This window comes from Nuphar pumila, chromosome 13 (genome assembly GCF_984573655.1).
Source record: "Nuphar pumila chromosome 13, dmNupPumi1.hap1.1, whole genome shotgun sequence".
NCBI classification, from domain to species: Eukaryota; Viridiplantae; Streptophyta; class Magnoliopsida; order Nymphaeales; family Nymphaeaceae; genus Nuphar; species Nuphar pumila.
This window is the reverse complement of record NC_143261.1, coordinates 69,987,151-70,002,091: the sequence shown is the minus strand read 5'-3', so window position 1 is coordinate 70,002,091 and position 14,941 is coordinate 69,987,151. Positions and strand designations below refer to the sequence as shown.

Here is a 14,941-nt window from a genome sequence, read left to right as displayed (position 1 = left end):
TATAAAGCCTTTTAAAGTCGAAGAACCATACCATTTTCAATAGTTAAACCAAGGAGGGATCCATGTATACTTCATTTAAATTTTCATTTAAGAATGCATTCTTAACATCTAATTGATATATAAGCCATTTTCTAATAGATGTTATTGCAACTAGAGACCTAGCTGTGGTCATACGAGCTACTGAGGTAAATGTTTCCTCATAATCTATTCTATGTTCCTGAGAGTATCCTTTTGCAACTAATCGTGCTTTATATCTTTCTAGAGACTCGTCACCTTTTGTTTTGATTTTAAAAACCCATCTACACCCTATAGTCTTCTTTTCCTTGGGAAGATGTTGAATTATCTAGGTATGAGCCTTGTGCAATGCATCTAATTCTATCTTCATAGCTTCAACCCACTCCTTTATGTTTTTAGCTTCATTGTAATTAGATGGTTCATGATATGAATGGATCGCTAGAAGACAAGCCCTATAGTTTGGAAAGAAAGATTCATAGGATACAAACCTAGTTGGAGGCCTATGGATTCGTTTAGATCTTATAACTCTAATTTCTTCAATATTTGTTAATTGATTATATCTTTTAAAGGCACATGGATTCTCCCCATTATCTCGTCTAGAATATTGTAAGAGATCTTGGGATGGTTCTCTTTCTTCACTAGAGTCATTAATAGACTAAAAATTTCCATTGTCATTATCATTAACAATTTCATTATTTGATTTAGGTAATGAATCAAATAAAAAGGCATACTCGGTTTCTTCCTTAGGTTTTTTCAAAATCAAATCCATTTTCATTTTCAAGAAAAATAACGTTTCTAGAAACATAAAGTTTGTCATTTGTTTGATCATAACATCGATAGCTTTTTTTATTTTCGTCATATCTAAGAAAGATACATTTTATAGCTTTATGAGAGAGTTATATTTTTCAAAAAGCACAAAATACTTACATCTAAATACCCTTAGCCTTTTCAAGTCAGGAGAAATTTTAAAAAGTCTTTCAATAGGAGATTTGTTTTCCAATACTTGAGAAGGCATTCTATCTATTAGGTATACTATGGTGAGGGCGGCTTCGGCCCAAATTTTTTTTTGAATTTCGTTTGAAATAAGAAGAGTTCTAGTAGTCTCAATAATGTGACAATGTTTTCTTTCAGAAATACCATTTTGTTGAGGAGTCCTTGGACAAGATCGTTGGTATACAATACTATGAGTTTTTAGATATGATTGAAAGTCATTCGAAAAAAATTCTCTCCCTGAGTCGGAGCGAAAAACTTTAATATTTGTTTTAAATTGGTTTTTAACAAGATTATGAAAAAATTTAAAACACGAAAAAACTTTGGATTTGAGTTTGAGGAAGTAAATCCAAATATGTCTACCAAAATCGTCTATGAATATAACATAATATGAATATCCTTCTTTTGACATAACGGGAGTGGGACCCCATACATCCGAATGCACTAATTCAAAAATTTCACTAGACAAAGAAGTACTTGATCCAAAAGGAGTCATTTGCATTTTTTCAAGTATACAGTCTTCACATACAAAATCTTTATCTTTACAAAAAATTTTCAAAAATGGAAAATGAGATAATTTGGATATACTTGGGTGTCCTAATCTTTTATACCAAAGATCTAAATTAATGTCTTTGACATGATTACAAAATGAGTTTTTGAGTAAACATAAAAAATCCATATAGTAAAGATCTGCTCTTCTATGACCTTGCCTAATCAGCTCCCTTGACTGGAGATCTTGCACCCAACAAGCCCTAGATAAGAAGAAGACTTTAAACTCATAATCAAAAATTTGAGAAACTAAAAAAAGATTTAAATCTAATTTTGGAATAACCCTCACATTTGGAACAAATTTTTTTTTTGAAGTATTTTTGAAGTTTCCTATACTTTTGACTTTTAAAGAAGTGTCATCGGCCGTTGATACACATGAAAAGTATGAATTAGTGCAATCGGATAATAGAGATTCATTATAAGTCATATGAAAAGAAGCTCCCAAATCCCAAATCCAAAAAGACTTACCCGAAGGAGAAGAGGAAAAGATGGTGACGTCGGATGTAGAAGGAGTGGCTTTAAGAATTTGTGAGATGGCCTCCGCTATTTGGGCAATTGTCAAATCATTAAAGTTGTCTCTTTTCTTGATTTCTTGAGGTTCTTCACTTAAAACGGCTACCTTTTTAAATTTGGGACAATCCGATCTTAAATATCCCGGTTCATTATAATGATGACAAATGATTTTGCCTTTGTATCATTCTCCATTATGTCCTTCCTCATTGATTTTCTTCTCAAAGTTAGGTAGTTTATATGTTTTTACAAAGTTTTTGGGTCTTGCCATGGCAAAGACCTCATCATTAGACTTGTGCATTCCAAGTCTTGTTTTCTCTTGACAAATTTGAACAAGAGCCTCACTTATAAAAGGAGTTGAGGTCCTATGAAATAAAGAGGACCTAACTTGCTCAAATTCCGGTCGGAGGCCATAAAGGAAAGAAAAAAGATTTTCTTTCTCTTTGAGATTTTTTCATTACAATAGAAGAACCTTCCCATTTTGGTTTTAACATGGCTAGTTCATCCCAAATAGGAGATAAAATACCATAAAAATCTCTTATGCTTTTATCTCCTTGTTTTGCATTACGTACCTTATCTTGGAGACAATATAGCCTAGCCATATCTTTTTGGATGAAGGTATTCTTCAAAAAGATCCATGCATCACATGCCTTCTTAAACTTGATGATGTTGGTGGCGATTTTGAATTTCATGGTATTCATAAACTATGAGAGGATTTGAGCATTGTTCGCTTCCCAATCTTCCAATTTGTTTTGATATTCTTGCAAAGCTTTTTATTCTTGCAAAGCTTTTTATTTTTTTTCTTCGGACAAAACTTTGACTTGATTTCCTTCTCTTCTAGTCAATTTGAGTTGGGGTTCATTTGTGGTGCCACTAACAAAGCCCCATAGTTTTTTTTCCTTGATGTGATTCTCCATTGCTATCGCCCACATCAAATATTTATTCTCATTGAGCTTGTAGGTGATGACGGAGGCAAAATCTCTTTCTCCCATAATGATGCAAGAATTTTTTAGTAGGAGTTGAAGGATGACCACGAGTATGAAGAGCACCACCACAAGTAAGATCCCAAGAAAGCTTCTACTTTTTCAAGAACCTTCCTTTGATACTATGTAATAAAACGATAGTGCACTATTATAATGCCAATGAGAGGCTACACAAGTGCACAAATATAAAATGGTCTCTAATGGACCAACAACAATGTCACAAAGGAGACAACAAATGTCACTTTTACAATAGAACAAAGGCACAAGGCCTAATAATAAAAGAGGATTTGTATTCACACAAAATGCTTTGAAAAGCATGCATTACAAGATGGAGTGAGGCTGTATTTATAGAGCCTCACTTGAGCATAAGGGGCGCAGTCCAACAGCCGTTGGACTGCCTCCAACAGTCATAATTATGACCGTGGGGGCAGTCCAACGACTAGTTGGACTGACAGCCCCCCAACGGCTACCAGAAATAAAAAAAAAGACTTTTCAGTCCCTAATGGACTGTGCTAAAAATACTTTACATGAAATGACCATAATACCCCTGCTATACATATATTTATAAATATATGTATATCAGTCAGTATATACATAATAAATTAACAGAAATAAGATAATTAGTTACAGGCAGTGCAACAGAAGGCATTTCTAAGAAATCCACATTTCATATTGCTTTAACCCAGAATTCATAGTGTTAGAACTGGACAGACAAAAGCCCTATCAGTTTTAAGCATATGATGCTCTTTCTCTTATCTATACCCATCCATTCTTGGGCATAATGACAATTGCAAAACATACTATAAGCCTTTTACAGCTTGTTGTAGGAGATTTCTGGTTGTATCCACTCCAACAATTGGCTAAGAGACTTTGCATGTTTGTGTACTATAGCTTATGTAAAAGAAAAATGTGTTGAATATATATAGTTAACCTGGTACATATCTGCTATTTGCATAAGCAGGGATCAATAGTGTTCTCTAAAGAAATTGTTGAAAGACTACCAAAGTTTGTTAGGTTTAGAAGATGCTTTTGACATTGGTGATTTAAGTTCTCCTATGTATATATGTTTGCCATGTCTCACCTATCTTTCAATTTCGGATTTGATCACATCTTATGTGTGCAAATTAATTAAAGCACCTTCCTACTCATGATCTTCTCTTTCTTCTCTTAGCAAACTACTTTTATTATGATTTATCATTTCCTAAGTTATGGTGGACTGAAGAATGACAAAAGCTTATCGTTTACCTCAGTAAGATGTTAAGGTAGGTGATTTGATTCAGCTTTCACCCAACCATTTGATTTATTCATCTGCTTGGGTTTCGATATTTTTGGGTTGATGCAGAAGTTTGGAAGACAGTATGTCCTTGGTTTGGGAGAGGGGTTGCTCGACTCTGAGGTTGATGAAAAGGAAAAACGGCTGAGGAAGTTTAAGGAGTCAGCATGGAAGTGTGTCTATTTTCTTTCTGCTGAAATTTTTGCTTTATCAGTGACTTATGATGAACCATGGTTCAGAAACACTAGATACTTTTGGATTGGTCCTGGTGAACAGGTCTGGCCAGACCAAAAGCTAAAGTAAGTCACTTATATAGAAAACTTTTAAGGGCTTCCTTTTCCAGACTTTTCTAGCTTTTAAGCTTATAACTTGTCTTGTTACATTTATGGACCATATCTGCACTAATCCTGTATCATCAATGCACAGATTGAAGTTGAAAGCATTATATATGTATGCTGCTGGATTCTATACGTACTCCATATTTGCTCTGGTATTTTGGGAGACAAGGCGTTCTGACTTTGGGGTGTCAATGTCTCATCATATATCAACTGTCATCCTCATTGTGTTATCTTACATTTTGAGGTAGAGGTACTTTTGAATTATCATTGATAGGATTGCTTACTTACATTGTTTTGACCAGTCTATTTAGCATGCCTGATATTAAGTGAACTAGCGCCTGATTTATTCATTTTTGGTACATTGCATGACATATTACAGTTTTTATCAGCTTTTCTTTTCTGATCAATTGCTATTAAGCTACTTCCAAAGATCTATCTATTTTTCCATTAGCTTATCTTTCAGAATGTTAATTTGTTATAGGTTCCAGTTGGATGATTAAGTTCAATAGTTTGTTCTCATCCTGCAACATATAATATTTGTTTCCAACTATCTATCTATTTTTTCACAAACTTAGCTAATCCATCAATACATTAATTTGTTACATTTTCTAATTTAAAGACCAACTTAACTAGGTTGTTCTTGTCCTGGAACATATAATTGGTTGACTATCATTAAGAAAGCCATTATTATTGATGCAATCATTATCATAATCATCCATATTAACTACTTCATTTGTACTTAGGCAAAAAATCAAATAAAAATGAACATTCAAATTCACTACTTTTTTTGAAATTGAAATAGATTTTCATTTTCAATAAAATTCACGTCTTGAAATGTAAAATTTATCATTCTTAAGATCATATCCTTTTTTATTATTGGCATACCCAAGAAATACACATTCAATGGTCTTTGGGGAAAGATTCTCTCTTTTGTCATTGAGTACAAAACATTTGCATCTGAAAACTTTTAGTCTTTTAAAACAAGGGTTAACTTTATAAAGTCTTTCAACAGGAGATATATTTTTCAATGATGATGTGGGCATTCTGTTGGTAAGATAAACAACAGTCAAAACAGTCTCAACCCAAAAATTTTTAGGAACATTTTTAGAAATCAAAAGGGTTCTAATAGTTTCAATGATATGTGTATGTTTTCGTTCAGCTAAACCATTTTATTAAGGTGTATTTGGGCAAGATATTTGATGGGTAATATCATTTTCTTTTAAATAGTTTTTGAAATCATTGGATAAAAATTCCCCTCTGGAGTCTGAACGAAATATCCCAATATTAGATTAAAATTGATTTTGCCCAGTATTATAAAATTCTCTAAAGTAAGAGAAAACATCAGACTTGAGAAAATATATCCAGGTATACCTAGAATAGTCATCAATGAACACCACATAATAGAGAAATCTTCCTTTAGACATGACTGGAGCCGGTCCCCACTAATTAGAAAGCTTTAGTTGAAACAAAAGTTCTAGTTTCAAGCGGTAATTTCTTCATTTTACCCATAATACATTCATTACAAACAAATTTTTGGGTACAAGAGTCTTTCAAAAAAAGCAAAAAATGACATTTTAGTTACATTTGGGTGACCCAATCTTTTATGCCACAAAACAATGTCTTTTTCCTTGACAAAATTATAATAAGATTCTTTCGGTATTTGCAAAGAGTCCATGTAGTAGAGACCCCCTCTCCTATGGCCTTTGTTAAGATGGATGTATTCTTTGTCATGAAAATGGCATGAATCTTGATGCACTCCAGAATGGATACCAAGAACCAAAAAATACAATGTATTTGAATACATACTCACCATAGAAGTAACAATGGAACATAAGAATTATAAAATGAATAATTTCATTAAGCATGAAATTTAAATAATACAAAAAAGAAATGCAAAATTAGAAACAACCTCACTATAAACACTCAATCCCTAAAAACCCTAACAACTGTTAAAATGTAAAACTATACATATATATATAATAATATTATATTATTATATATATATATATAAATATAGTTTTCATTTCTTTCTTTTCTGTAATTTTTTTCCTTTATTTTTATTTTTTGTCTTTATGTCATCTAGTTCAGTTTGAACTAGAATGATTGTTGCTAGTCAAGTCGTCCAGACTTGCAATAGAGCTGTTGGACTGTGTCCAATAGCTCTATTGAGTCCTCTTTCAGCTGTGTATATAAAGGGGTGGAGCCCCTCTTGTATTTTATTCCAATGCTTCTTAAGCAATTGGTTTTTCATATCAATAAAGAATACATTTTTATTTTTATTTTTATTTTGTTTCCAGTTATACCCTTTTTAAGGGTTATGCTTTAGTGTCATTCTTGACACTTGCCCTTGTGAATCTAAGCTCGTGTTTCGAAGATCCCCATTTCATTTCATGGTACCAGAGTCGCGGAAGTACTAAATCTTGAGGAAAAGCTACCTTGGTTTCTGTGCCCGTTTGCAAAAGTGTTCGCCACTTGAAGAGAAGTGTTTTATCACTTCATTGGAGAAGATTTCACATCTTGTTGTATTGTTTTTTCTTCTTTCTTTTTCATTTTCCTTCTTGTTTCTCTTCTATCCCTATTCTTTCTCTCTTTGTAATCGATGGATGACAATGATAAAGTCACCATCATGCCTATGAAACTAAGCGATACGAACTGAAAGTGCAGTAGGATCGAGGCAACGAGTACTAGAAGGGGGGGGGGGTGAATAGTACTTTTAAATATCGTCTTTAGAATTATGACGGATTTTGAAATTCGCAAAGCAATCACACAAAGAACACAATAATTTATCTTGGTTCGGTCTTTCCCGACCTACATCCAGTCCCCAAGAAAAACCCGCTTGAGATTTCCACTATCAACCTTGTGTAACTACAAGATCATACAGACCAAATCCGGTCTCACTTTCAGTAACAACCCTACTGAAAGCAAACAACTTCTTTAAACTAAGGAGTCCTTTCCTTTTATAAAAAAATGAAATAATCAACTTACAATCAACCTATGAGCCCTTCTTATGAATGTAAATGGAATGCAATTGGCTTTTGAGGTTGTTGAAATACTCAACTCACGAATTCACTGTCTCTCAAAAGAATTTGAGTGAAAAACTGGAGTGAAAATATCAAGTGAGTGAGAAAATGAATATGAGTGAAAAGCAAAGAATAATTCAATGTAATTTGATTGGATTTGATTCAATTCGATGTTTTTTAATGTGGAATGAACTCATATTTATAGTTGAAAGATTCCATACGTTGAGGGTATGAAAGGGTGTCAAAACAGTCCATTTTGAACGATCAAAACATTTGAAAAATGAAAAGACACACCTTTTAAAAGTTACAGAAAAAACGACAAAATTAGTCGACTGGAACAGTAGTTAGTCGACTGAAATTAAATATTAGCAGACTGACAGTTATCATCGGTCGACTAATGTGTTTATCATAGCCGTTTGAAAATCTGAAGTTTTGAAACTTAGTCGACTAAAGAAAAAGTTAGTCGACTGATAATATCATCAGTAGACTGAAAAATCTTTCAGTCGACTGCTGCTAAATTTTTCTGAAAACACATGTTCTGTCCGGTCAACTGATAAAATCTTCGGTCCACTAATTTTACAAAAATCACATTTTTGCTTAGAAAATTTGGTGCGAAGAGGTTGGTCGACTGGTGAGTCTATTGGTTGACTAATAAACATGAAAAATTAAGTAAAAAGATTTCTAAAATGATTTTCATGAAGGGTTCTTTTAGAAAAGTTTTTGTAAAGACTTTTTAGGTGAAATGCAATCGAAATATGCACTCTAAGTAAGGCCCTTACAAGAATCTAAGACATTTAATGGATTTTATATTTGCACACTAGTCTTCAAGATTCTTCATCGAATTCTTCAATTCTTGTCATCTTTCTTCATTGCCTTAGCTGAAATGCAGTTGATTCACTTGTTCATCATCAAAACCTTGTACTTGAAGTATCGTGTACGACTTCATTGTCGTAATACGAACTATGTAACATGGGCTTCAATCATGAAGCACCATATATGGGGAAAAGGCCTATGGGGGATTGTGGATGGTTCCGATTTGGAACCTAAGCTATCTCTTACTAAAAAGGAGGGAGATAAAGAGGTCCCTCTATCGAAAGAAGAGAAAATCAAGGTTATTGCCTCATACGAGAAGAAATGGAAAGAATGGAGAATATCTCATGCGATGATAATGTCATGGCTTATCAATAGTGTTGACATTAAAAAATACTCAAGCCTTGCCAAATTTGATCATGCCGATAAGGCATGAGAATACCTTAAGAATATGTATTCCCTTAAAGATATTGCACACGTGTGCAACCTTCAAGAAAAAGTTCGAATGATGACATAAGGAGACAAAACTATTCGTGAATATTACAATGGGTTGTTCGAACTTTGGGAAGAACTTTCCCTTTTAGAACCAAAGTGGCATTGTGCAGAAGACATCGAGCTTCGTCAGAAACAACTCGATGCTGAACATTTTTACCAGTTTATCACTGGATTAAGGCCGGAATTTGAAACCACTAAATCGACCCTACTTCACCGGGGAAAAATTTCTTCTATTGTTGAAACTATTGAAGAGTTAACAATGGAAGAAAATCGTCTCCGAAAAGGTTCTTTAAAAATTGAAAATGATTCTGTTTTAGCCGTGTCTAGACCAGGGAATCATGTTCGATCATATAGACCTCCTCACTTTAACTGACAAAATGGTGACTATGATAAGAAGAAAGTTATTTGTCATCACTGTCATGAACCGGGACACTACAGGACACAATGTCCTAAACTTAAGGAGCTGAGAGAAAAAAGAGCTGCAATTGCTAGATCGGAGCCTAAAGATCAGGATGCATCAGTTTTCCTGGCCCAACTAATGGAGATTCTTCAGCCTCTCATCAAAGGTGTCTCTTCCTTATCTGAAGCTTCAATCGACGCAGCAGCCTCATCTTTTTCTGATGTAGGTAAAATTTCTTGGCTCCTTGACTATGGTGCATCTTTTCATATGACCCCAAATAATCAAAGTCTATCTAAATGTGTTAAAAATAAAACAAGTGTGTCAAAGGTCTTTACTGCTGATGGGACTTCTCTTGAAATAGAAGGAATAGGAAATTTTAAAAAAATTTATAAAACAAAGAAATTTTCTATTCCAGAAATTAGACATGTTCCCAAATTAAATTTAAATCTTTTATCTGTATCTTAAATTTCTGATTATGGGTGTAATATTTCCTTTTCTTCTCATGGTTGTTGGGTACATGATCGTCAGTCAGGCAAGCTGATTGGGGAAGGCCATAGAGAAGGAGAACTATATTACATGAATTTTTTGGAAATGCCGAAGAAAGCTTTTGGTTATAATATTCAAAAAATAGAGTTGAAACTGTGGCATAAGAGACTTGGTCACTCACATATAGCCAAAATCCAACATTTTCCAAATCTAGGGAAATTTTGTAACTCTGAATCATTTGATTGTAAAGATTGTATTCTCGACAAAATGAAAAGATTACCATTTCAGAGCAGAACCTTTTTCTCTTCAAGACCACTTGAATTAATACACTCAGATGTTTGGAGTCCTGCACCAATAATTTCTAAAGGAGGATTTGTTTTCTATGTTATTTTTGTCGATGATTTCTCCTGACATACGTGGATGTACTTTCTCAAACATAAGTCTGAAGTATTTTCATACTTTCAAACTTTTCATAATATGGTTAAAAACAAGTTTCAAAATGATATTACTATTTTTCGCACAGATTCAGGGGGAGAGTTTTTATCCACAGATTTTCAAAATTATCTTAAATTACATGACATCACACATCAAAGATCTTGTCCTTATACACCTCAACAAAATGGACTGGCAGAACGAAAACATCGCCATATTATAGAAACCACTAGGACTTTATTAATAGCAAATCAAGTTTCAAAAGACTTTTGGGCAGAAGCTTCCTTAACTGCCACCTATCTCATTAATAGGATGCCATCTTCTTTGTTACAAAATATCACTCCCATTGAAAAACTTATGAACATTTCTCCAAACTAGTCTAGACTAAGAATATTTGGGTGCAAATGTTTCATATTTACTGACAAAAATGATAAACTTTCCCCTCGTGCGATTCCCTGTCTTTTTTAGGATATGCTGAAAAACAAAAAGGTTATATATGTTTTGACTTAAAAAATAATAGACTATATGTGTCTAGAAATGTTTCCTTTCTTGAAAAGGAGAGCTTCTTTGATTTTAGAAAATTAAAAGACGTCACTGAGTACTCCTTTTTGCTAGATCTAACATCAACATCTGATGAATATGACCTTGACTGTAACTTTGATGATAATCAAAGAATTATTGATCTTAATGTTGAAAATGAAGTTCATAGAGATACTAGTATTCAATATTCCAGGTGACAAGAGTCTAATCCTCCATGCGCACTTGAAAAATATTCTAACATTCCAACTAGACAATCATCTCGAGTCTCGAGGCCTCCAAGAAAGTTTGTATCATACGAGTCTTTCTCACCCACATATAGGGCAGTTATTGCATTAATTCACTCATATGAAGAACCATCCACATATTTTCAAGCAAAAAATGCTATCAAATCGATAGAAGCCATGAAAGCTGAATTAGATGCACTTGAAAAGGCTTCTATATGGAATATTCAAGATCTTCCTCCAGGGAAGAAAACTATAGGATGTCGATGGGTTTATAAAATTAAAACCAAGAGTGATAGTACTCTTGAAAGATATAAAGCCCGTTTAGTAGCCAAAGGTTATGCCCAAGAATATGGATTGATTATGAAGAAACCTTTGCTCCGGTGGCTCGTATGATAACTGTCCGAATCTTAATTGCCTTAGCTTCTATAAAAAATGGTCTATTTTTCAAATGGATGTCAAAAATGTTTTTTTAAATGGAAAGCTAGTTGAAGAAGTATACATGGAACCCCCTCCTGGTCTAAGTATTCCTAAGGGTAAAGTCTTTCGCTTAGAAAAAACTCTTTATGGACTTAAACAAGCACCAAAAGCTTGGTATGATAGGTTTAGTCGTGTTATGATTGATATTGGTTTTCAATTATGTTTAACTAACACTGCTTTGTTTATTAAGAATTCTGATGCAGGGATTATTGTGCTTCTTCTCTATGTGGATGATATGATTATCACCGGAAGCGATAAATAGGGAGTTGAAACAATCAAAACACTTCTTAAATCTCATTTTGAAATGACTGATTTGGGCTTGTTGAGATATTTTTTAGGCATTGAAGTTGCTTATTCTCCTAGAAGATATTTATTATCTCAGACTAAATTTGCTTTTGATATTGTTTTCAGGTCTGATATTACTGATGATAAGACAGTTGACACTCCAGAAGTTGTTAATGTTAAAATGAAGATTGATGATGGAGAACTTCTTGCAGACCCTACTCCTTACAGACAGTTTGTCGGGGCACTTTCCTATCTATCCATTACCAGACCAGATATAGCACATGTTGTTCATACAACAAGTCAATTTCAACATGCTCCTACTTCTGTTCATATGGGAGCAGTCATGCGTATTATCAGATACATCAAGTCCTCTCTTTCACGAGGACTTTTCTTATCTTCCTCCTCTTCTCTTGATTTAATTGCATATACTGATGTTGATTGCGGAGGTGATCCCAATAACAGACACTCAACCACTGGCTTTTGTGTCTTTTTAGGAGAATCATTAATCTCGTGGAGGTGTAAAAAACAGCAGAAGGTATCTCTCTCATCCACTGAAGCTGAATACAGAGCCATGACAACCACGACCATGAAAGTAGTTTGGCCCCGACGACTGCTTGCTGACATGGAAGCTGAAGCAACAAAGGCTTCACAAATGTGTTGTAACAACAAAAGTGCGATCTACATTGCCAGTAATAGAACATTCCACGAACGCACCAAACACATCGAAATAGATTGTCACTACGTCAGAGAGGAATATCTACACGGGATAATTGATCTGCCATATATCACTTCAGAATATCAGTTAGCAGACTTCTTTATAAAGCCTCTCGCTGCTCCCCGATTTCACTTTCTCTTATACAAACTTTCGCTCATTGTACCGTAAGTTTGAGGGGGAGTGTTAAAATGTAAAACTGTACATATATATAATATTATATATATATATATTTTTCATTTCTTTCTTTTCTATAATTTTTTTCCTTTATTTTTATTTTTTGTCTTTATGTCATCTAGTTCAGTTTGAACTAGAATGACTGTTGCTAATCAAGTCGCAATAGAGCTGTTGGACTGTGTCCAACAGCTCTATTGAGTCCTCTTTCAGCTGTGTATATAAAGGGGTGCAACCCCTCTTGTATTTTATTCCAATGCTTCTTAAGCAATTGGTTTTTCATATCAATAAAGAATACATTTTTATTTTTATTTTGTTTCCAGTTATACCCTTTTTAAGGGTTATGCTTTAGTGTCATTCTTGACACTTGCCCTTGTGAATCTAAGCTCGTGTTTCGAAGATCCCCATTTCATTTCAACAATTACCCATTACTCTCTCAACCTTTATACATGCACACACCCACATACTTATAGAGAAGAGTGGAGAGAAGAGAGAAAAGGAGAGATCCCTTCTAGCCATTGGAGAGGGTCTAATTGATGCAATATATATATACCGGAGAATACATCCATCTTAACACCCTCCCTCAAACTTACAGTGTCTCACTGTAAGTTTGAAATTATAAATGAAGAAACCCATTACATAAAATGTCTTTGTAGACTTTGTCAAGTTCTTCCATTTGGCGCTTCTTCAAAGGGTGCTCAATCGTATGCTCCATTACATAGAAGATATTCAATATCATCAATTCTTGAAAAACCTATGAATAGAGCTAACAAAACATACCAACTATACACATATATATCATAAGAAGATTTCAAAGGATAACTATATTAGTTATATATTATGGAGAGAGGATGGCCAAGCACACAAACATAAAATATATAGAAAATATTTAATAAGTCAATTTAACATTTTTTAAAGTCATTTAAAGTAAGAAATAATTTTTAAAAAATCATTAATTTCAAATGCGATAGTCATTGAGAGACTCACCTCAATAGATAATTTTTAAGAAATCAAAGTTCTTAATTCACAAGAGAACATAATTGTATATTATTAAGCGAGATGTAAGCATAAAATATAGTAATGATAAAGTCATTAATCACTTTAATCATTCATGAAAATCATGCATATATATATATATATATATATATATATATATATATATATATAACCAAATGTACATTAATGCATAACAAGCATGGATTTTCAACATCATCAATACCTTGAAATAACTCACAAAGGAGTATGAATTACAAATCATTTTTACACAACGTAAGATAAGAAATGATTTCAATCATTAAAGATTTTAAGAAAAATCAAATACACAGATCAATTACATTTTAGAAGCAATATTAGCCATACAACTAAAAAAATCACTTACGGGCCAATGAAAATCTTTCAAGAACACATGCTTAGAAAGCCAACTAAAGAAACCAACAATATCTCAAAGAAATGCCATAAAGGCTACAACGAAATATCTGGATGATTGTGGTCACTTATGGACCAAGGGAATACACAATGAAAATACATATTAACAAATCACAAGGTAAAAATAATATATTCTTTATTAACAAATTCTTAGAAAGCATTAATTAAACTTATGCAAAACATTCAAGACAATCAATCATGGAATATATTTAAAATATCCTTAATCATACAACTAAAGCATATTCAATGCAAAATGCATAAACATATTTCAATAACCATTTCCCATACAAGAGCAAATGAGTTCAGAAAAATTGTGAAGCAATTTAAAAATCGCATATAACACAATGAATGATATTTGTAAATTTCAACAATAGTTCATCCATTACAAACAATCACCTCACTAGACATCCAAACCTCAAAAATCAAGTGTATTAGCTACTAGAACAAGAGCATAACCACAATGCCACTAAAGAGCTAAAAAACACACAAAAAGTGTGAATAACCAACATCTCTAATCACACTTAAAAACAAGTGTATCAGTGACTAGACCAAGAGTACAATGGGTGCACATAACTCACTACATTTAAGAATAATGTCTCTTATCTACATAAAATGACACTTAAAACAAGTGTATTTGCGTCTAGAATAAGAGTATAATCTCAATGTCACTTATGGACAACAAACATACAAAAGTATGAATAAACATCTCTTGTCTATGTATAATGACACTCAAAATAAGTGTATCAGCTACTAGAACAAGAGTATAATCTCAATGCTACATATGGGCTAAACAAACAACAAAA

At 33.3% G+C, this 14,941-nt stretch overlaps 1 protein-coding gene across 3 annotated transcripts in view; it reads left to right on the top strand.

Annotated features, from left to right (window-relative positions):
* Positions 1 to 14,941, top strand: part of LOC149818638 (ASC1-like protein) — a 79,590-nt gene that overhangs the window by 24,488 nt on the left and 40,161 nt on the right. For all 3 annotated transcript variants that reach the window (XM_089985234.1, XM_089985233.1, XM_089985235.1), the window contains exons 2-3: positions 4,390 to 4,619; positions 4,747 to 4,902. In XM_089985234.1, coding sequence (XP_089841360.1) covers positions 4,390 to 4,619; positions 4,747 to 4,902 — 386 coding nt within the window. The remainder of the gene's footprint in view (positions 1 to 4,389; positions 4,620 to 4,746; positions 4,903 to 14,941) is intronic.